The 23821-nt window shown below is 51.9% G+C and overlaps 1 protein-coding gene across 5 annotated transcripts in view; it reads right to left on the bottom strand.

Moving 5' to 3' along the window:
• The window catches only part of PDE8A (phosphodiesterase 8A), a 148904-nt gene that overhangs the window by 26803 nt on the left and 98280 nt on the right, over window positions 1-23821 (bottom strand). For all 5 annotated transcript variants that reach the window (XM_081831735.1, XM_081831737.1, XM_081831734.1 and 2 more), the window contains 10 exons: window positions 23120-23257; window positions 17985-18073; window positions 16124-16175; window positions 15980-16022; window positions 9012-9089; window positions 4813-4883; window positions 4376-4540; window positions 3028-3076; window positions 2676-2811; window positions 1011-1209 (listed from right to left, as the gene is read on the bottom strand). In XM_081831735.1, coding sequence (XP_081687861.1) covers window positions 1011-1209; window positions 2676-2811; window positions 3028-3076; window positions 4376-4540; window positions 4813-4883; window positions 9012-9089; window positions 15980-16022; window positions 16124-16175; window positions 17985-18073; window positions 23120-23257 — 1020 coding nt within the window. The remainder of the gene's footprint in view (window positions 1-1010; window positions 1210-2675; window positions 2812-3027; window positions 3077-4375; window positions 4541-4812; window positions 4884-9011; window positions 9090-15979; window positions 16023-16123; window positions 16176-17984; window positions 18074-23119; window positions 23258-23821) is intronic.

The raw sequence follows: 23821 nt of genomic DNA, 5'->3' as shown, positions 1-23821 counted from the left end.
ATCGAAGTCCATACCGGGGGTGGGGGGAGGGTAGTCCAGGCAAGTCTCCCTGGAGGAACAAAGGCTGGTACGGATCCCTGAAGGACAGGTGGGGACACAGGGAAGCCAGCAGCAGCAAAGGCAACAGCAGACCAAGGGCAGGGGTGCCAGAAACCTCAGTGGTTTAGCACGGCCACACGGGGCCTGTGTGTCGGGAGCTGTGAATCACCCTACTGCGGAGTTTAAGTCCGGTAGGAGGTGGGAAGCCGCTCCTGGGAACAGCATGGTCAGATGTGCTGTTTCAGAAAGCTCGTGCTGGCGGCAGTGTGGGGGAGTTCCGCGGGGGGCTGGACGGGGGGGCAGGAGTGCTCAAGTGGTACCAGGGAGAGGAGAAAGCAGGGCCCTCACTAGGACGGCTCAAGGGCATCATGAGGTGGAGGTAATCCTGAGGACACTGGGGGCCCCGGTAGGCAAGGTCCCAGGACCTACTGGATGACACGGGCTTGGGGAGAGGAGAGAACAGAAAATGCTTCCAGGTTTCTGACCTGGGTGTCCTCTTGGCTGGTGGAACTCCGGCCTCGGGGCCGGCAACCCCAGGCGGGAGCAGAGCTGGCCAAGGATCAACTTGGCCTCAACCCCTGCTGACACTGAGGGATGGGGTGAGTATAGGGGCACCTCATTCAGACTTAGGTGCTCTGCAACAGTCAGGGCTGTTCTTCTGGGGTCTCACTCAAAGCCTACAGACAAGTTGCAGTCAACTGTTCTGGCCGGTTTTCTCCGTGGGGACCAATCCGCTCCTTACACTCCCACAGAAGGGCGGGGCTCACGTCATGAATTGACCTATCGAATCCGCAGAGCCGCAGCTCAGCCTCCTGCCCAATCCCCCATGCGGCCGCACCCTCCGCGGGGCCAGGTGGCCCACAGGTGGGGACCCCTGGGCAGTGGCCCTGCAGAGCACCTCGGTGGAGGCGGAGGCCGCAGCCCATCCCACCACTCCTGCCCGCTAAGCATGGTGCACACACGCAGCTCACCTTTATCCTCTCTTTGCAGAGAAAGTAGGCAGTGGCGTGAAGCACGTCGGCAGAGTGTGTCGAGTTGTGGTAGGGGTTAGAAGAGTGGTAACTGGCTTCAATGATCTGTAACCACGATCTCAGCGTCGGCTCGGAGCAGTTCAAGAATTCACAGATTCCGAAGCGAGCAAACATTTTGAGACCAAGATAAATCAAAGGCCTACAGAGAAAAACATGCACAGCCTTAAAACAAAGAAACGGGCCCAGTGTTGGGAGCCCTGAATAGGTTCAGACCCAACCGGCAAAGCGGAGCCAGCCTTCAGAGAGCGTGTGGGCAGCGAGGGAGCCTGCCCGAACAGTGCCGGGTGGCCCTTTCTCCCGGTAGCCACCACCCAGTGCCGGCTCTCTGTCCGTGTTCTCCACGGGCTGGGGTGAGGTGTGCTCGCCACCCCCTTCCTCATTCAGACTTCTACTTGCACCAGTAGATTCCTCAAAATCAATGTAATGCCAGGCTTGAACCCTTGCCTCACCTTTGCACTCGCTGGACCTATGTAATTGGCCAGATGTCCGGTCTAGAAGCAAGTAAGAGTTTCTGAAGGTGGCATTATGAGCCAGACACCGTCACCTGTCATGTAACGGTCTCAGTAATCTGAAGGTGGGTGCCGCAGCATGAGGCCGTTTCCCCTGAGAAGGTGACCAACAGGCCACCAAGTCAGGCCCTTCCTTGAGAAGTTACCTTGATCCGGCATCTGGCCTTCAGCTTGGAGAGTCAAGAGATAGCCGTGCTGAGGCAGCATCCAGAGGCCATCTGGCCCACAGGGCTCGGACTGACCTGTCCTGGCCTGCCTCCCATGAATGCAGCGTCACTAACCTAGAAGCCAGGTGTTCGAAGGTTCATGTGCTTTCGGAGGATCCTTTCTACTGTCCTTGCCCACGTGGGGTACATGGAAACAGAAGACACTAGAAGGCTGACTCCTGGTGAGCATGCCTGAAGGGCAGGGCTGTCTTGGGGACAGACCGGAAGGAGGTGTGAAGAGTTAGTTATCCCATAGGCCAACAGAGCACACCTCTCCCGCAGCTCTGGGCCTGGCCACCACCTGACAGGGCAGCCTTCTCTGTGTGCCAAGTCAACTACACCTCTGTGGCCAACTGTTCTTTTCCAGAGAGGCACAAATCAGAAGGTAAAAATCCCAATCCCACCCTCACTCTGTGAGCACACCCAGATCAGGATGACCGGAGTTTTGGGTGGCTCTAGGCCTGTCACCAGCACAGCAACTGAGATCTGGGGACAGCTCTTAGCAAATGTGTCTGTTTGTGTATTTCTAATTTTTAGTTCTATCCTCTGAGTGGGACTCTGTGCCGCTGTCTCAACATATTACCACATACAGAAGAAACTAATATCCGTATTTTATAGGAGAAACCGGAGCCACCTGGAGAAGGTGAGTCACTTGCTCAACTTCCCACTTGCCCTGAGTCTGCTGTCTCTGCAGGAGTGCCGACCTGGCCGCCCTCCCTGACCCCTTGTAGGCCCAGGCCGTCAGGGGCACCTGCTGCCCAGCTCCTCTTTCCAGAGCCTCCCTCCCTGACCAGGCACGGGCTCTGGAAGAACCACACTCCTTGGATGGCTTTTTCCACAGAGGCCCTCAGAGCTAAGCTGTGTGTCTGCCAGGCTGCACGTGGACTCACCTTTTATGTGTGGCAGCCTCCAGTTCAAATATATTAAAGTCCCAGTACTCCTCGTTTTCCATGGCCCGAGCTATCCGTGGGGGGACGTCGTGAAGGGAGATGGGGGCGTTTATACTGCTGGGCATCTGCTGAAGATCTGCAAAGGGATGTGGTTTGGAGAACAAAGTTAATAGGCTTTATAGTATTTACTGCTTCGGGGGACAGCTACTTTGTGCAGTTTTTAGGACATACCAAGAAACTTGTTACTGATGAGAAAAATTAACTGAAAACTTGACTGGAAAATCTGTTTTCATCATTTCAGTGTCACTATAATATTAACAGTGCTCCAAAAAATTAAAAAGTTCAAACTTACTTTTTGTTGAAAGAACATACTCATTCCCGGATAGTCTTCGCAAACCATCCTGATAAAAATCAAGGAAACAAGAAAAAGAGAAGTCATAACTATTCTTGACTTCTGGAAAACGGTGGGACAGTCGGTCCCCGAGGAGAGCTGAGGGCAGCCTCTCCACCAAGGCCCCCAGAGTGCCCCTGTGGGCAACCACTGGACTCAGTTACCTGGCGCAGAGGACACAGATTGATGCCGGGAAAACTGGCTAAGCTCAGGGGCCGCACCAGCGAGGTGAGCTTGCTTGAGGCCCCAGAGACCAGCATTGCTGGGGTCCTCAGCGCTGCTTCGGTGTCTCAGGGACAACTGGCTTCTCCCCTCAAGCCTCCCCCACCATTTTCTTGCCACCCTCCTTGCCACGATGGACATCAGCTTCCTCTGGGAAAGTGGATTCTTCCTGACCTTGCACACACACCCTGAGCCCTCTTGCTGCCTCTCAGGGTGAGAGCCCTCCCAGACCACTGCACGAGCCCCTAGCAGCCCCTCCCTCCCACCTTTCTTCTCTTCCCCCCTCACCCCATGACATGATCCCACTCCACCCCCCATCATCTTCACCCCTCACCTACGAGCTGGAGGTGCCTGTGCTTCAAATAGGCAAGATCATGGTTTGACATTACCATCCCTGGGAACCACTCTACCCTGCAGATTACTGCCTAAAACCTTGTTTTTAAGAAACCAAGTGAACTTCAGAGAGCAGGCACTGGGAGGAGAGGGGAGTTTTTGTTGGTTTTTTTTTTTTTTTTGGTGCTGGTGAGGTGAATTTTACTTCTGACCAAGACAAGAAGTGACGGACAGTGATAGAATGATTTGTTTCCCACAAAGTTGTTCTTCCCCTGTGAGACCACTCTGCTACATGGGCTGGAAGCCTCCAGGACCCCTGAGAGCCCATGGTCCGAAGCCACCAAATCTGTGCAGGATGTTCTGGAAGGAAACCGTGCCCCATCCCCTGGTGCCTCTTTAAACATATGTAGTCTTTCTGGTTCGTCAGCTGGTAGGAAACATTTCATATATATACTTTTTTCTGCCCTAGTTTTCAAAATCTTTAAAATAATTAAGTTTTGCTTAAATTCCTCATAGGATCCCTAAGCAAAAATGGAGAGCCCAGCCCAGCAGACTGTCTAGAATATGCTCTTCCCTTCTCTGCTTTGAGCTGAGGTCTCCCTGGGCAGCAGGCAACAGGGGGGTGACGGCTCTGGCCAGAAAGCAGTGGAGCCGGGGTGATGGCAGGGTGCAGGCCAGCCCATAAACAAATAACCTCTGGGAAAACAGACAAGAACAGAAGACTCTAGCCAGCAGCCTGGTCAAATGTACTTACAGACATTAAGCCCCCAACAAGGTCATTGGCATGAGGATCATCATCCTTAGCACCAAACTGTGGTGAATATAATTCAGTGGTTCTTAGAATTTCCAGGACACGGTCTAAGGCTTCTGTCACAGCCATGGGGCTGCTTTCCTGGGCAGCATTGATAATGTTGATTACCTACAACATGGAAAGAAGACGTGAGTTTCATAACCTTACAAACAGTGGGAGAGCGATCCAGAGGGGCAGGCTGGCCACAGTGCTCCAGGCTAACTTAAGACTAGCCTCAGTGTTCAAGTCCCACACCCTCTCTCTTTAGAGAGGGCCACTCCCTACAACTAGGAGAGCATTATCGTCGTTGCAGGCCTGTTTCCTCTCACTAGAAACACTCAACCCCGAGAGCCAGGGCCTTCTGTGCGGGCTTGGTGGAGACCGTCCACAAACTGCTCCACCTTGGTGATGGGCGCCTCGATCGTCATGGAATGTATCCGGGCCATGGAGGAGTGTCGCCTCTGGCTGCCAACTGTGGGGAGACCACATGACGCAGAGATCAGAGTATGTACGGCCCCAGGCACCTGTTGACAGCTGAGGGCTCCGGGCCCTCCCTGGCTCCCCCCACCTCCCCCAGGGCCTCCGTGGGCCCAGCTGCACGATGAAGGGGCAGGACCGGAACTGCGTGTCCACAACGGCTGCCACCCCATCCCAACAAGCCTGGGGTTTGGGCAGAACCAACTGTGCTTCCTTCAGTCCTAGGCACTAGGATGCACGTGCCCCACCAGACTGGACTTCTGATGTCACAGGCCAGAGAAAAAACAGAGGAAACAATCTAGCAAGTCAAGGCCAAACAGTTAGCCTCTTTCTGCGTTTATAACAATAAGGCTTTTAATATTCAGCTTGCCTCTATCTAGGAGCAAAAATGTTCTGGAAGACAATGCCACACAGGCTCTTTGTCTTATATATGTCAGGAGCAATAAACACAATTCCCCCTTAACCGAAATACATGAGTTTTTGTTTAAATTTCTCAAGGCAGCTTTTGGTGCTCTCCACAGTGATGCTTAATCTACACCAATGAGGGAAACCCCTCACATGAGACAGGAGGCAACTCTTGGGCTCTGTCTGAAGTTTGTTCATGTTCTGGTGCCCCTGTCAAGATACGGTTCCTCTGGGGTAAAGTGAAGGCCGGGCAGTGTGCAGGCAGGAAAAAACATACACATAGAGTTCTGTGTGTCTCCCTGAAAGCCCCACTGTCAGGCCAAATGCTGTTTACCACAGACTGTTCCACAGCCTGATACATCAGCCTTGGTTCACCAAACTGAGGTCTAAGGAGAAGCACGGGGCAAGATGAACCAACTCAGGGGCTCTTAGGTACTTTAAATTTTGGGGACCCACAACACTCCTTACATCTGATTTTGGTGACCAGCATATGGTTGCCAACTTTCCATTCTACCCAATGAGGTCATTAAACCAAAAATAAAATCCACTGTTTTATCACTAATCATAAGAGGACCTGTTCTCATTTAAAAAATGTCATGAAAGTGACATATGCTTATAAAAAATGAAACCAGTATAAATAAAGTAAGAAGAAGAACTACAGGGCATAAAGGCTGCCCTATACGCAGAAAGTCCAAAGGAATTTATAAATACTACTCTGACAACCAACGAGCAAGTTTATCAAGGTTACCGGGTACAAGGCCAGCTCTAGTTCTATAAACTAGCAACAAACAATTAGAAATTGAAATACAAAACACTATTATGAAAGCACCAAACCCACCAATATTTAGGAATATATGTAAGAAAAGATGTGTAGGATTTACACACTGAAAATGCAAAACGCTGCTGAGAGAAAACAAAAGCCACCTGAAGGGAGACACAGAAGGCATCCATGGTTTGAAAGATTCAGTATCATTGAGATTTCCATTTCCCCTAAACCCATCTATAGATTCAAGACACTCCCAGATGCAAGCCCAGGAGGTGGCGTGTGTGTGAGTGAGCTAACAAGCTGATGCTAACTGCTGTATGGAAACACAGAGGGCCTAGAATGGCGAAGACAAGCGTGAAGAACAACTTTACGCTACGAGATAAGAAGGCTTACTGGAGAGGATGTGGCAATCAATAGTGGTATTGGTGCACGTGCAGACCGACAGAACAAGGAAAACCGAAGAGTCCAGAAAATGACCATATATTTATAGTCACCTGATTACAATAATGGCGCTGCTGCTGCAAAAAAATGGTTTTTTCAATATGGTGGTGGGCCAACTGGACTTCCACGTGGGGGGAAAATTCATCCTTGATCCCTATCCTCACCAGATATAAAAATTAATTTGAAATGAATCATAGACCTAAGGTGAAAGATAAAATAAAGCTTCTCCAAGAAAACACAGGTGAATATCTTGACCATGGGTGAGAGAAAGATTTCTTGAACAGGACACAAAAAAGCACCAGCTTATAATAGAAAACACTGATAAAATGAGCTTTATTAAAATTAAGAACTCCTGTTCACATTAAAGACCATCAAGAGAGTGAAAAGCAAACCAGAGACTAACAAAATATATTTGTGATGCATGTAATCCAACAGGATCCATATCTAGAATATATAAAGAATTCCTACAAACCAGTGAGATAAACAGCCCGATTATAAAAACAGGCAAGATATCTGAACAGCACTTCAAAAGAGAACGTCCAAATGGTCCGTAAACAGATGAAAGGGGTACTCCACTTCATTCGTCATCAGGAAAATTAAAATTAAAACCATATCCACCAGGATGGCTGAAATTTGAAATGCCGAGATACCCAAGTGTGGGAGGTTGCAAAGCAACGGGACTACTCACACATCAGCAGTGGGCAGGAACGTGGGACAACACCTTGTGGACAGACGTCTGCAGCTGCCCAGAGGCCAGCAATTCCACTTCTAGGTATGACAGGAACGCATAAGAACATTCATGCAGCCTTACTCTTACCAGCCCCAAAGTGGGAAGAGAACACAGATGCCCATGAATGAGAGAATGGATCAAGGGCAGCACATCCCTCCAGCAGGGGACTGCACGCAGTAGAAAGGACGAACTCCTGGCACGTCTAACCACACAGAGGGATCTCAAGAACGCTGAGGGAAAGAAGTCAGACGCTGGGCGTGCAGGCCGTATGGTTCCATGTCTTCGAAGCACAAGAAGAGGCCAGATAGCCTGACAGGGCTGGAAATCTAGGGGCTGCCTCGATGTGGTACAAGGTGTGTGTGTGTGCATGCGTGCGTGCGTGCGTGGTTTCTGTATCTGCTTTGGATGGTGGTTACCCGAGCTCATGGAACTGTCCAAACTCACAGAACCGAATACTTAATACCTGAATTTCACTGTGGGTAAATTAAACTCAGTTAAAAATAGTGATAAAAAACCAGAGACATGCAGAGCCTCAGTGGCTGCGCGGTTGGGCGGCCCACTCTTGATTTCGGCTCAGGTCATGATCTGAGGGTCCTGGGATGGAGCCCTGAGTCGGGCTCTGCGCTCAGCCGAGGAATCGGCTTGTGGATTCTCCCTCTCCTTCTCCCTCTGCCACCCCGCACTCCAGCTCCCTCCCTCTCAAATAATCTTTTAAAAAAATAAAAATAAAACCCCAAAATATTAAAGAAAAACGTTTAACTCTTAAAAATACAGAAATGGACCAAGTCAGCCTAAGGACAAATATTAGTAAGAGCATGGGAGGAAGACCGTTGTGGGGGAGGGTGACCCTGTCCCTGCCCCCTCTGCCCGAGGACCATGGGGGTGCACGGGCATAGCCCTCCGTGCGCAGCGTAACTGTCCCCATTTCACGGTGACGAAAGGGAAGCACAGAAGTCTACCGCCAAGGATGCACACGAAGTAGATGACCTTGGGACTGGAATCAAGGTCACTCTGAGGCCAAAGCCCATGCTCTGGCCTGTGACACCACACCGCTCCCCTCGCAGCAGGGTGGGGTCTGTGCAGGATCTCCAGTGTCTTCTGAGCCTCACAACAAACCTGAGGGCACCGGATCTCCGTTGTCTCATCTGAGTTGCCACTGCCCTGGAAAGTTGTGGCTTTTTATCTAGTACCAACCAACTCCTTATGCTTCCCCATTCATCTCTGGGTCAAAGAAAGCACACAGCTAGCAGTGATATTTGCCTCCATACGGTATTAGTAATTTTCATCACATTTTAAATACTACTAGATCATTCAGGCCACATATCTACGTAATCTTAAAAATTATTTTCCAATTAAAACTTAGTATTTGCTTAGTAAGAGTCTTTCACGTGCCCACATGCAGCTCACCTCCCCACCAAAAGGTTAAGTTTCCATGGCAAACTGCAACACACAATGGAATATATGAAGAATTTCCAAATGCATTATGTATTACCCATACAATTACAGCAGATAAACTGACATCCTCTGCTGTTAACAGTTTAGAAAATCAACTATAGGATGGATAGTAAAATGTATGTGTTTTTCTTTATTCCCTAACTCCATCAAAAGACTGAGAATGGAGCCCACTAGCAGGAGTCGGAGGAGGGGGAAATGGACACAGGTTGCTAGAGGGTCCCCTCCCCGGTCTTGAACTGGAGGGGGGCAGTGACCCGGAGAGGAGACTGGGGACGGATGTCAGGTATTCACGTGTCCAACATTTTCTCCTCGTCTTTGTCACCTACCTTCGCTTGTTCGAGAAGCAAGGGTTCTGACATCTAGTGAGCTTTTCCTTCTGTCTTTATGTTTGCCTGACTGATGATCTGTGGAAACAATTAAACTATAAATCACCTCTTCAAAAGGATTTTAACAACGTATTAGGAAAATTACAGGTCTAAAATTTTTAAATAACAAAATTTATGATTTAGAACACCAATTAAGAAGACACAAAAATCAACAGAGTGCCCAGAGATGATGACTTTGTTTGACCAATGAGGTTTTAAGGGGGGGAGGGGGGAGGAGGGGGTGACTTTCTCAAAATGTCCCAACTGGTACAGTCTTAAACAAGTGCTTTACAGGTTCCAGATTACATAATCACAGAGTCCTGTGATGTAAAGTAAAAACTAGAAGAAATCAACTCAGGAAAATTTTTCCTATTACACTTCTATATAATCAAGTAAAATGGTGAAAAAATTTTGATTGTCACCCATCCTTGCCCCAAAGGGAAAAAAATTTTTTTTTTACAGTACACGTTTTAAAATGTCCCAGGGAAGAATGTATCTCTCTTTTCAAGCATGGTATAGAGAACACTAGTTTGGAGTCTATTTCAAATGACAGTTTGTCTTTCTCCCCGCTGCCCCCACCTCCTGTGAGCGGGGCCACTGCTCTTCCAGGCTCCCAAGAGGGGCGGTCTTTGACTCCTCTCTCCCCCTGACCCCATGCCAATCAATGACAAGGCAGAGCTGACTTTCCTTCCAGCCCCCTCCTCCGGGCACCTGCTGGGTGTTACACATACTGCTGAGCCTCTCCAACCTGTCCCCATCTCACAGACGTCGAAACCGGGCGCTGCCCTGCTGATGAGCAATCACCGAGCCGGCGCGCTCGCTGAGCCTCCCACCCGCGGGCTACATCTGCTCAGCTCCTTGTTGCTACATCGGAAGGAAACAGTTCAGTTCTTACTTGACTTGACTATGGTACTAGACACACTGACCAGTCTTTCTGGAAACTCCTGGTTCTCCATCTGCCCCTTTACTCTTCCTTCCTAACTTCCCTCTTTCTCAGCCCCCCTCTTCGTGGTTCCCCTCTCCTTGATCCCAAGGTTTTGTCCTTAGCTCTTCTGGTCTTCCCAGACAAAGCATCTCCTTGGGAGATCTCATTTCTTCTTGCAGCTTTAACTAGCTGCTGTGTTGCTGTCTCATCCCAGGCTTCTCCTGAGAGCCAGACTCCTATCTCAACTGGCCACCAGCCCCCTCCCGTCGGACACCCCAGGCACTTCCAGCGCACTCATCATCTTCCCCCAGATCTGCTGAAGTTGGAAACAAGTCATACACTTCTCCCTTCTTCTCCCTCAACTGCCCAGCTCGATCTACAGATTTTATCTCCTAACTAGGTCTTCAATCTACTCCTGCTCTGTCCCTGTCCTAGCTCAGACACTCACCACCCTCCTCTGGATTAGAATGACAGCCTCCCTCACTGGTACCACGGTCCCCAACCTTGTCCCCTTCATTCCATTCTCTGTGGGCAGCATGGGTCAAAGTACTGCAGCTCAAACCGATCTGCTTCCTGGCTGACAGTCAAGGACAGGACAGTCCCGCCGTATTCTGTCCAGATGCTCACTCCCTCAAAGTGGAACATCCCCCCACCCCCCTCGAGCCAGAAACAGACCCTGGCCTGTCTCCTTCCTCTGAGCTCCGTGGAGGTTACATCCCCACAGCCACCTGGTAAGACGGCACTGAACATACGAGGTGGCTCTCGCATGCTTCTCCCTTGTAGCCATCCACAGACAGTCACTGGGCACCTCCCCTGTGCCGGGCCCTACACCAGGCATTAGGGATACAAAGACAAATAAGGTATGGTCCGGGTCCACAATCAGGCTGGGATGGAGGGAAACAAAGGCAGGTGAACTAGGAGGTACAGTAATAGCTTTGAAGGGCAGAAGGAGTCCCGAGGAGAAAAGGCAGGTTCTCCTCTGGGAAAGGGGGGCAGAGAGCAGGTAAGTTAGGTTTTGTACACGGAGCCACGAAGAGGCGGCGGCATTTCCAGGAGGAGGAAGCTGCTTGTGCCTGTGGAGATGTGGCTGCAGAGAAGGAAATGCACTGCGTGTACCAAGGACCAGAATATGGCAAAAGTGGAAGGAGAGAAGCAGGCTTTCCAGGCTCTCATTTGTACCGAACGTTTCAAAGTTATTTTATCGCTATGTACATGCTCCATCTTCCTGCTCCCAAGAGCCTCAGTGAGGTCCCTGCTCCCCGCTGGAGCCTGGCAGCACCGCACAGACCAATCTCAAACAGCTTGCACCTGCTGGGGGTGGCCGACTCTCAGAAGCTGACTCGGGGACCACTGGGGGATGATGGCAAGCCCTGAAGGAGCACGAGTCCAGGCCCTCTCACCTAGTGAGTGCACCACAAATACGGAGTGCTCGAGGCACCTGGCCTATTAATGGACAGAAGGCTAGTGGGCCTCCAAATACCAGGGCGTGGGCTCAGCACCACCTGTGACTTCAGCTCTCTGCTCTCGATTTCCTGTTGCATCAAACGTGATCCTTCCACACCACCCACCGCTTGAGCAGTAAATCCAGGGAACTGGGGAGCAGCAGTGAGGGTGGCAGGCATTCATGCGAACAGCAGTTGCCTCCATTCCTACAGCAACGGGTGCTCTGGAAGGAGAAGATGGGGAAGCCGAGAACTGGGTGTCCGGCAGGACTTGCCGGGAACACAGCAGACTTTCAGAGAACTTTCCGGGACCCTCCCAACGGTTCAAGCATTATATGGAATGCTTGCTCTGCCCTGGGACCACCGACCTCCCAAAAGCCAGCTCCTGGTCAGCCCTCCTTCTCCCTGGCCTCTCTACCTCCACCGCCGGAGAAAGCTTGCCTGCTCCAGATGCAGAGCAGCGCCCCAAGTCCCGCCAGCGGTCTAGGAGGCCTGTGTCCCCAGGCCCGACCCTGCAGCACCCGGGAGTACCTGTAAGAGACGCTGACGCCCCAGGCCATGCTGCCCGGCCTGCCACTTGTCACGGTACTGGGGAGGCCGTTCCTGCCCCTCACCTCATCCTCTGCGCTACCCCGCCCCCTACCCATGAAACGCAGACTGCAGGTTTCTCACCAGCAGAGACACACACTGCCTGGCACGTGGTGGCTGTGCACGGAATGCTGGTTGCATGAATGACTTCCACATCCCCTGTCTGCTACTGCTGGGCTCCCATGCACAGAGCTGTCTTCTTGCCTCCCTCCCCTCCCCTCCTCTCACCAGGAGTGCTGCCCCATGGCCCTGGCCTCTCCGTATGCCACTGGACAGCTCCACGGGGCTGTTCCAGGCACCCTAGATGGACCAAGTTCAAATCTAAACTCGCTGAATTCTCCCTGCACAAACCTGCTCTTTCTCCTGTACTTCTTAGTTTCATTCACATCATGCAGTGGTCAAGCTAGAAATTGTGGGGACATTCTCTAGTGTTTTCCCTTCATCCCTCATACTGAGCTGCTTCCCAGGACTGATTATACCGAAGTATCTCCGAATCCAGTCTCTTTGCCTCTTTTCTCCACACCATCACCATGACTATCTTTACTGGAAGGGACCCCTTTTCATTTACCTATTTAAGGAAAGACGCCCCGGCCCTCCTCTGCTTACGGGATGAAATCCAAGCTGGCCTGACTCAGCCTCGCCTGTCTCGATGGCTTTGTGCGTGCAGCTCGTCCCTCCAGGAATGCTCTTCCTGTCCTTGGGCTGACCCCTCCCTCTGTCCCAGACACGGGCTCAACCATGTCATCACTGCTGGGAGGCGCTTCCCAGTTCACCCCCGCTGTGGTACAAAGGACAGTCTATGCAAATTATTGCCCCCGTCCATCTGACAGTGACCTCCCATGTTCATCTCTGGCTGCCTGAAGCCAGGTTCCGGGCTCGGTCCAGACCACCTGCAGGTTTACAGAGTGGACAGCTGCCACACTGAGCGTCTTGGCTGAGACTCAGTATCACGTGAAAACAATACAGAGGCCAGGAAAAGGGGCCAGGTGCTGGGAACATATTATTTTCCTGGACCCCCAGAATCCCCTTTCTCATGACGGCCACTACAGAAGGGGCAAGGCGAGAGCCCCCCCCACTCCAGTCGGTGTCAGCAACAGAGCGGACAGTGCCCCACGCCGGCCGGAGGAGTGCTTCCGCTGGAGTCTGGCGGGGCAGGGCAGCAGGGCCGTGGGGGAACCGCTCTGCCACGGCAGTCGCAGCCACAGGGCACACCCTCCACAGAAGGGGCGGCCGCCCGGCTTCCGGTCATTCCTGCCCTTCCTCTCCGACGGATTCCTAAGCCTTTTGGTGCAACTATGAGCCCCCCTATTTCCTCTGAGGACCTCCTCTTCTGCTTTCGAAGTGCTTGTGCTGTGTGTAAAACCAAGGGTTGCGGCTGGTCCGGGGCCTACGACGGCGTCACTGCCTTCCCAAGGCAAGATTTCGGCAGTCTTTGGGACATCAAGGTGGGTATGCTGCCAGGGACGGGAGGGAGACCTGACAGCCAGCCAGCTCAGCGGGCTACGATGGGAAGACTCCACCGTGGGCACTGATCACAAAGTGGGCTGACAGAACGGCCCAGCACGGAGGCAGCCAGGCAGTCCTTCCTCGCCTAACACCGAGCACTGTGTCACTGACTCTGCCTTCCAGTCCCCCCTCTGCCGTTTCCTGCCTGCCCGACACTGAGGTGGCACTGAAGCCTTCTGACCCCCAGAAACCGAGTTTCCTTCTCTGCAATAAAGAGGTCTTAATAACAGCCAGGCCTACTTCACAGGGCTCTTCCGGAAGAAGAAAAAAAAAAAATCCAAGTAAAGGCACCCCATGATCTTGCAGTGTAAGGGTCACTGTCTGGCAGAGGCCTACATGTGTGGCCCCCATCCTGACCCCTCCGGCCCTACCGTTTGGCCCTGCTGACCCTGCACTTCCACAGGTCATAAGTGTGTTCTGGGATGCAAGAGCCAAGGTCCCTCTCGGCCTCTGCCTCTGCCCTCCTGTGTGTGTGTGGCCGGTTGGGACCACGATCCACGCTTCCCCTTCTCCCCTCCCCGACTTCAGTAACTCATTCCGGCTCCCCGCTCCCTCTCTGAGCCCAGTGCCCGTGGGTCTCCAGGAACTGGCTTCCCTGCTCCTGCCCTGCCATGTCTTCCTCGGTAACCTCGAAGCCTGCGCCCCCCCGTACCCCCCTGGGCTCCACTTCGTCACGTCCACACCTAAGTTACTTGTGAATGCTTTGCTGGCCAGCAAGTTTACATCTCCAGTCCCCACCTCTTTGCAGAACACAGGGACAAGGGCGTCGGGATGCAACGGGAAGTGGTAGAAAGAGCGAAGAGATGAGTGAACACACAAACCCCGGACCTCACGAGGAACACTTTCCAAATCCATCCTGCCCAGCCCTAGGGCCATGCCCTGCATCTCCAGACCTACAAACTGCCTCTCCGACGACTCCTTCCTGCCTCCCTCTGTCTGGTCCCACCACCATCCATCCACTCCCCTCTTTTCCTCCCGTCAGCACCTTGCAATGCTTTGGCCATTGCTTTCTCTCCTCTAGCCTGCAGCATTATTGGTATGCCTGTCTCTGGTCCCTCCTTCTATGGAATCTCTGCTCCATACTGTTCTACGAGGTTCTTAGAGCTCAGAAGTCAGCACACTACTCCCTGCTCAAAAGTCCTCAGACTCCCACTGCCTACAGATGAAAATCCTCATCTCCTACCTGGCATCCAGGGATCCTTCACAATCCCAACTCCCCTTTCCACGCTGATCAGTCAAATTTTATTCCTGCTCTTTCTCAAACATGCTCTGACCTTTCCCTCTTCTAGGACTGTTTTCATTTCTGGGATGCTTTCCTTCCACACCCCTCTCCTTGTTCGAGTCTACCTCCCCTAACTGGAACCTTCCCCTCCTCTAGGTCATCATGGTACCACTAGCCCTTTCCCACCCACTACTCATCACTTCTTATCATTGCTCTGTCCCCTATGGACAGTCGCTCTTCTTTCCAGGTCAAAGCCCTGCCTGCCCCCGGAGGGAGCTGCCCAGTGTGGGCTTCAGAGCTTTGGAGCTGGCCATCAGCATTCCAATGCCAGCTCTGTGTCCTAGACGGACAATCCTTGGGCGAATTAGCCCTGCAGTTTCCTTACCTGTAAAAAGGGACCTTCAGCCACAAAATGTCTACCCCACTGGTTCACTGCAAGGCTTCAATGAAATATGCTGTCATTTAAGCACTTAGCAGGGTGTTTTATGCACAGTAAATGCTCAGAAAAACACAAGGGACGCATTCCTGGAATGAATGAATAATGTTCTGGTACTGCAGAGAGCACGTCCCTACCAGCTGAGGGATGGAGGCTCCTTGGGTGTGACGCAGAGCCTCGGGTGTGGAGCTCCAGGAGCTCGGCACCATCACAGGCCGGCCTCTCACCGGCGACCGCCTGAGGAGGAAGGCGGCTAGCTGAGGCCCCGGCACATGCTTGAGGGAAACGGGCAATTCCGGGCCAGGGAAAAACATGCGCGGGAACACAGACGTGGGGACGAGCGAGTGGGTGGTGTCTGAGGCACAACAGGGGACAGATATGAGGTGAGCCAAGTCTGATGGGGTCCAGCTACCGCCCCATGGGCTGGAGGGGACTACGGTCAGGGGGTGAAGATGTCCTGCTCGAGTACTGTCTGTAGTCTGACACTCAGCACTGCTGCCTCGTCAAGTGCAGGTGAGGCCAACAAGTCACTCTTCCCTCCACACCTCTTGACGCAAGTTCATGAATCTGAGGTGACCAGTTCTCCCCCCAGAGGCTGAGACCCACCCCAGGACACCTGTCAGAACGCCCACGAGTGCTCAGGCCCTTCGGCTCATCAACCATACTGGGCAGTTAGGGAGAGACACGTTGCCGCGGTGCTGGGAAGATACAGTCCCCCCTGTGCACAAGGCGAGCTCGGCAGAGTAAGGGCCTGGTTTTATCTTTTCCACAAGCCTGATGACCCCTAAGAATGAACGTGGAGCACCATACCTGTATGAGTGTCAGACTGAACACATTCATTTATTTTCTCAGCCTAAAAATGAATGTAAAAGCCATTAGTTCTGATTGTCTAGTCACGCAATCGGGGGAATCTTGCTGGGCACCCCTGGGGTCCCCAGGGCTCCCCTTACCTACCTTATTGCTGCCATTGCACACTCTGATAATGGACACATAGTGTCTAATTTTTCTGCAAGTAGAAAACAAGGCGTTATTTCTCTCCTGGCTCCCCAGTCGGATGGGTATGCAGCTAATTTTTATTATGAAAGAGCATCTCTCTTTCACAGTCTACAAAATGCTCTGAGGGGAGCATTTCTGTTGTTTGTGGCCAAGGCCACCAATAAAAAGGCGAGAGTCTACAAGCATCCTCTGGTGTCTGTGCCGAACAGAAGTGGACTCTTCAGTGAAAACAACACAATTCTTCCAAGTCTTCACAACATACAATAAAAAATACTGGTGTTTTAAACGATGGACTGCATGTTAACCAACCAAAAGCCTTTCATTCCTTAGCATGTTTTCATTTTCACAGCCCTCTGTACGGACGTTCCTCCTCAGGTTCCAGTGGACGCCGCGCTCACGGCCATTCAGGGCGGCACCACAGGCCACACTGAGCTCGCCAGCGGGGGTCTACAACCACGCACTGCCGACTGGACTCCTCACTCACCTACTGGGCCTTCCACTTTTCCAGTTTTTCCCCTGGATCGTCAAAGCCCTCTACTGATCGCAAAAAAAAATTTGGAGAAGGACATAAAAAGGCAAAGATCGGGACAGAGAGCCCACACAGACCCACCTCCCTGAGGCCATCGCCAACGGGCAGCAAAACAGGGGGCCCTGCAGTCAGCTCGGCGGCCCCGCTCCGCCCAGTGCCGGCGGCGGCCCCTGGGCCAGAAACCTCCCGCCTCGGGCCTCAGTTTCCTCATCTGTACAATGGAGATGATCACAGTGCCCAGGCCACAGTGTGTGCTTAGGAGGGCACCGAGAGCCTGCCCACTGAGGGACGAGCTCGAGAAATGGCAGCACCTGCTGTTATCACCACTGCCACATCTCCTCCTGCTCTTTTCTTTCCTTCCTTTTTAGGAGAGCGATCATACACTAGGTATGATTTTACAGTTTGATTTTTGTGTTTATCTTCAGCATTCTTCCTTACCACTTAATTTTCTATGATCATTTCTAACAGTTGCGTATTTTATTGTTGGGTGTCCTGTAATTCATATTCCTAAGTTCCCATTGTTCATATTATTTAAGATAGATTCTGAGACAAACCATATGAAATTTTTAGGCTCCTGATATATAATACTTTGCAATCTGTAGTCACATGTTTTTTTGTTTGTTTTTTTTTTAAAGATTTTATTTATTTATTTGAGAGACAGAGAATGAGAGACAGAGAGCATGAGAGTGGGGAGGGTCAGAGGGAGAAGCAGGCTCCCCGCCGAGCAGGGAGTCCGATGCGGGACTCGATCCCGGGACTCCAGGATCATGACCTGAGCCGAAGGCAGTCGCCCAACCAACTGAGCCACCCAGGCGCCCTGTAGTCACATCTGTTTTATATGAGAGTTGCTATAAATGGGAAGATTTTAAATACCTTTATCTAGTCTGATAGGTTTGCACAGAAATAATACACAGGCTTTCATATTAGCTAAAAATCTTTTAAAGATAGGGAGTCTACCAGTCAGTGTTCTTACCACACAGCTTAATAACGTGACATTCTAATGGGAATACTTCAGTCTCTCTTGGTCCATGCAGCGGAAGCAAGACCGTCTGGAGCCTGGTGGCTCTGGGCCGCAAGCTGGGGGCGGCGGTGGGGGGGGGAGATGGTGTCAGGCTGCAGCCATGAAGATGCTGTAACCTGGAAGGCTGTTCTCTGATGACACCTGACCTTGTGACAAGTCTTTCTTTTAAATATCTGCATGCAGTTCTTAGCTTACTGAAGTATTCAGAGCAAATTTTGCACTAAGCCAAACATGGCATGTTGACTGGAGTACCTGGTTTTTCCACTTACCCTCCCTGTCCAATGACAGGTATTATCTTCACATTTTGTTGCACATTATCTCCATTTTTCTTTTTGGCGTGGTAGATTCCTTGCCACTCCTATAAATGGAATGTAAGCATCATTATACCGTGCATTCAAAACATAAACCCAAGAACATCTTCCACTTCAGGTTCTGATTCATTTACCATGGCTAAAGCAATTAGGATAAAAAATTATCCCAACCACAAACACAATTTTGGGTATGTGACCCTTTCCCCTGAGTCCAAACGCCAGCTCGCCACGGTGTGAGTGGTCACAGGTTTTCAGGGGCTGTCTGCTGGCAAAAGAGGGCCTGGGCCCACGAGTGAAGAATGCTCCCTGGCTGCAGCGCCCAGGCTCCTCGCACTCTCCGAGCCCCTGCCTGCTGCAGTGGAGGAGTGGCATGGCCTCTGCCCCTGCATCTGGGAGGCGGCAAACCTCGGGTCAGGGGCAGAGAAGGGGCCACCTCTGCTGCCACTAGCACAGTGGCCTGCTACCACCCTCTGGGACATGTGAGGGAGGTGGAGGAGGAGCACAGACAGGTCCGGACTCAGGGAGGAGAAATCGGTGAGACCTTAAAAGCCAGGGCCACAGCCACATCAGCCGTGCTCTCACGATCAGACAGAATACGCATGGATCCGAGTGAAACCACAGTCTGCAAGAGGAGGTGTGCGCAGGCCATGACCACAGTGAGAACGGGGGCTGGCGGTGGTACCCCTACTCTTGGGAAGTGCAGAGAAGCCTGGGACGGAGCTGGGTTTTGTCACCACCTAAAACGTTCTGAATTCCTCCAAGAGTCACCAAGGTGCTTAAGCTAGAAATAGCCCTAAAATCCACTGCAGGACACTCAACTCTTAGGGTGTTCCCTAACCTTCCTGACCTTCTAGATCCCTTAGGACCTGGGGCTGACCGAGGCAGGAAGCAGACCACCACGGCAGCCTCGGTGGCTAGCTCAAATCTCCTGTCCAGACCCTTACACAGGGTCCGTTCTGGAATCTTCCATGCTTCCAGCCTGGCAACCTGCATGCAAATGCCAAGAGGAGAATCTCCCCTTCAGGCTCCTCTACGAAAGTGGATGCAGCAGAAGCCAGGACATTCTGACAGAAGCAAAGGATGGTTCCTGATGCTCCCCGGTGTACTTCTGAAAACACTGTGCGCCAAGGAAGGACTAAAGTATGAGACAGCCCGAGAGCCCAGCTCCGTGCTTACTGGCCCCGAGCAGAAGGGAGGTGAGGGTCTTACGCACTACAGTTCTGAGGGGAGACTGGCCTGTGCCAGGCAAGGGCTAAACAGGGGTTCCGAGGCAGAGGGCTACCGCCTGCCTTCCATATGCACAGCCCACGTATCCGCCGCAGGAGGCTGCTGCAGACAGGTACAAGACTTACTTCTGAAGCTCACTATCCAGAGAAATGGGGGAAATTGGTTGTGGTGATGTTTGCAAAACTCTGTGAATAGACCAGACACCAGTGAACTGTAGACTTTAAATGGGCGAATTGTATAGTATGTGAATTCTCAATTATTCTCAATGGAGAATTCTCTCAATAGAGCTGTTATACAAAAGAGAGGGAGAAAAATGGGAGACCGGTTCAGTCCATCCATCAATCAGCACTTTAAAATACATATGCAGGACCTTCTCCAATCCTTTCTGCATAGACGTGAGCAGCCGCCAGATCCCAAGCAGGGGACTAAGAAGCCAGTTCAGCCAGGGCTCAGCGGTGCAGCTGAGGATCAGGGAAACTGAGCCAGTGCCTCTGCTTGGGGAACAGCTGGGCCTGTAAGTTCCCCAGTCACTAACAGAAACAAGAACTTCTTACTTACCACAGATCATATTTCTTATCAAAAATACTGACCTATCATAAATACATGAGTTTTAGTTCTTAAGAATAACACAGTACTACCTTAGAATGCGATTATGAAGATCACATCTGGTAATGCACAGAAAGTCTGAGCGAAGTCGGACACACAGCAAACATTCAGTAAATGGCCTGTTTCCGGCCCAGGGGGTTTTGCACAGGCCTCCCCGGGCCGGGTCCCCTCAGAACTGTACTAAGGCCCACACCCCGCTTCTGTTCTGGGGCAGGCTAAGCACCGAGCTGGACTTCTCTGCTGAGACAGCCCGCTCTGGGCGCCCAGTCATCGGGCTGCTCTGGCCCCAGGGCTTGCGCAGGGCCTGCACATGGTCAACGGTCAAGGGACACTGGGGCTTTTGTTCCCCGAATGGAAAAGGTAGGCCAAGGTCAGAGTGTAGAATCCCTGTAGCCAGGCCAAGGGATGTGAACTCTATGCTGGGGGAGCGGTGTGATCAGACTAACCCCTGGGGAGCGTCGAGTGTGCTGACTGGAGGTGGAGGTCCCAGGGCAAAGGGCCCTGACTGGATTCAGCCACCACAGCCCAGGGCAGGGAAGGAGGCCCCCTGGACACTGAAGGGTAGAGAGGAAGTAAAACCATTCCAGGAATGGAAGCCCAGGCAAGTGTGAGGCCAGCCAACAAGCAGAGATGGCAGAGGCTGGAGAGCATGGGTTTTTTGGTTAATGGGGATGAGAGAAAAGTCGCTGTTAGACAAGGTGATTTCAAGATGATGCCAGGAAGTTGCACGAGACCTTGGAGAGCAGCTGGGGCTAAAAGTGGGGAGGAGTGGGTCATCTATGCAGAGCAGCTAACAAGGAGCTTTCTGAGGAACACAGCAGGGACGAAGAACCCTGGTAAACCCGGGAGGAAACGTGAAGAAGAGTTGGAAGAAGAGGGGAGCCTGTGAGGGAGGAAAGTAGAGGCACCACGGGAGCTCCAAGTTTCTAAAAGCTAGAGGGCTCTGCAGCCAAACGTCATGATTACAGGCCAGCATCGAGCCCCCAACATTTACTCGGCACCTACGAGACACGATTTGCAAGGGAAGAGCCCCTGGTGCGTGAGAAGAGGAGAGTGTGGGTTCTAGAGCCTTGCCAGAGAAGTCTTGGGGATGAGGAAAGGGAGGGAATCGGGAAGGATATACATGGGGATGCAAAGCAGCATATGAGCGTGGAGGCTGAAGATCAAGGTCATGTCATAGTAGCGATGTACCCCGGAGAGGAGCCGCAGGCTGAGAACAACAGGTGGAGGGGGTTTGTGGAGAGCCGTATTTGCCAGGCTCTCTGAACATCAGAATTTCTTCTCCGCCCCCAAGTGGCATACCTGGGCTCTGACCCTCTGAAGCCCCCGCCCGTCACCTAACCACTGCCTGGGTCCCCATTCTGGTTCCCAGGGCACCTCTGAGCTCTCTCCACTGAGCCCAGTGCCGCTGTCACCCAGGGCTGGCTGACCCCTCAGCAAGCCCTGCTTCTCCCTCCCTAGGGAGACTCAATCAGAAAGGCCATATATTCTTTCACCTCAAAAAATCCGCCCAACTAAGCGGCCAGCCCTGCTGCAGCGCTGCCAGCAAATCAGCCGGGTAGCGACAGAGGGCAAGTGGCTGCTCGTCTGCCTCCCCAGGAACTCCAAGACATGACAAATAAACAACCACGCTCCTTTTTGAAATAAAGTGGTACTGAGGTTGACAATATGATAATCTTTCATATTCTCTGCTCACGATAAACACAGATTTTAGAGAACAGGTCTCCTGTTGCTCAGGCTCGAGGCCCTTTGTACCTGGTGCCAGTAACATCACTTAGGAGGCGAGACGCTGTTCACACGGATCTGGATGGACCCCAGGGCCTCGTGCTCATCCACTAACCGCCCCTCCCCATCTCCACTCACTCTCCTCAGTGACGGGTGGGATGCCTCGGTGTCCCTGTGGCCAGATCGAGGCACATGAGGGCCGTCCTCTCTGGCTCATGCCCACCCGACCCTCACAACAAAACCACCGGCTGACCCCTTCTCTAGCAGGATTGGGAAGGCCACGGTAAAGCCCCCCAAGGCTGCTGGGTCAGGAAGACTGCTGTTTGGTCACTGCCTTCTGAGGATGCCCCTTCTAACTGAGCGAGGGAACCCGGAGTCCAGCTCAGGCACTATGCCTGAGCACCTGAGGGGCTCTTCATCCATCTCAGCCTTCATTGCTCTTTCCAAAGGACCTGCCTCTCGCCAGCAAGAAAATCATCATCCTTGACAGAAAGGTGGAGGCAGAATGGGATTCGGGTTGTGCCTACTCTTGTTTTCCCCTGGGCGTAGGTCACTGGGCCCTCACAGCCAGCCTGCCCTCTCCTTGTTTTCACTGCAAGGCAAACTGGTGTGCTCAGAGCCACGGGAGAGCAAAGGGACACGAGCCCACAAACAGCGTCTCAAGGGCCCAGGTAAAGTGGGGGTACAGGCTCTGCAGAGCCCTTCTGCCCCCATGACAGAATGCTCTGCTGGGCTACGGGAAAGATGCTGGCCGGATGCCACAGAGGAGCAGGCCAGACAGCAGGTCACCAGTGTTGTCAAGTGTTTTGAATGATCAGATTAATAGTCTCTCCCCAACTTCCTAAAGTTAAAAAGAGCCCAGCAGGAAAGACTATGAGAAGCAATAGCCTTTTCCTTGTCATCACACCTGAAAACCCAGTAACAGTGAGGTGCGGCAGAAGCTAGTGCTCTGAGAAATGTCCTTTCAGACTGAGCCTGCCTGCCTTCTGTCTGTCCCTCCAGCGCCGTGATTATGTGACCTGTTGTGTTCACAGCCTGGAATAGAAGTTCTCTAAGGCAGCTGTTTATGTTTTGCCCCTCTTTCTATACCAGAATCTAGCAGAGTGCCGGCACACAGGAGACATTCCAAAAAAGGCTGGACAGATGCACGAGGCTCAGAGAATTGCTGGGCTCAGATGTGTTCTGAGACTCGGACCCCACTGGCAATCCTCTACCCTAAGCCACTTGCCAACATCTACCACTTAGATGATCCATTATTAGCAAGGTCAATTTACTTATTACAAAGATGAAGACACTGATTTCAAGTGTCAATCTAAGTTATTCTGCATAATAGCTGATCACATCCTACACTTTCTTGATCTTAGTTTCCTCATCTGCAAAATGGGAATAATAGGGATGACATCACTGACACTCCCCTGGGCTTCTGCGAAGAGTAAGACTCAGATCACCTGGCACGCACCAACACTCAGTGAATACGTCTCCTTCCTTTCCTCTTTGTTTCGTGAAAGTAAAAAAGGTACTGACCTCTTACTTACCTTGCCTATCCTGATGCATGAATTTATAGTATCGAGCAAATCAGCCTTTTTTTCATTTATAGGCACTTCTGCTAACTCCTTTCCTATTAATTCGCCTGACTGATAGCCCATGGTTGTTTCAAATGCAGGATTTGCATACTGGGGGGAGACAAGAGAAACAACATCAAGCAAATTAAAAGAGAATTTGAAAAGAGGACAATCAAGGCTCTTCACCCCAAGCTATCATGTTTTCTGCCCAGAAAGCTCAGGAGCCTGGAGCTTACCGTGACAGTTCTAAAGCCATAAGAGCATAACCCCAGGAGATCCCTGGAGTCCAGAGAAGCCTCTGCTCTGGGACACCTGGCTGGGCTTCCTGCCGTGGTCCCTGGGGCCCCAGAGAGAGGAGCTGGCCCCATCCCACTTGAACACCAACAGAGGAAAGAAGCCACGTGGAGACAGGCCTGAGGTGCTACAAAAGGGCTTTTTGGATGATGACATAGTAGAATGAAGCACCAGACTGAAGTGCGAAGCACCCAGGCTCTCCTCCAGCAAGTGACTTAACCCTCTAAGTCTCAGTCTGTGTGTCTGTTTAATGGGAATGAAACCTCTAGGTTGCTGCTCTCACATGATACACATGAATAATGCGCTGGGAAAGCAGGCTACGAACTGGGAAATGTTTACAGATGCAAGGCCGTATGGCTAAATTTCAGAGAGGACCACAAG

The sequence above is a fragment of the Leptonychotes weddellii genome, chromosome 9 (assembly GCF_054177405.1).
Source record: "Leptonychotes weddellii isolate Sample4059 chromosome 9, ASM5417740v2, whole genome shotgun sequence".
NCBI classification, from domain to species: Eukaryota; Metazoa; Chordata; class Mammalia; order Carnivora; family Phocidae; genus Leptonychotes; species Leptonychotes weddellii.
The sequence above is the reverse complement of the archived record's forward strand: the minus strand, read 5'-3'. Positions and strand labels throughout refer to the sequence as shown.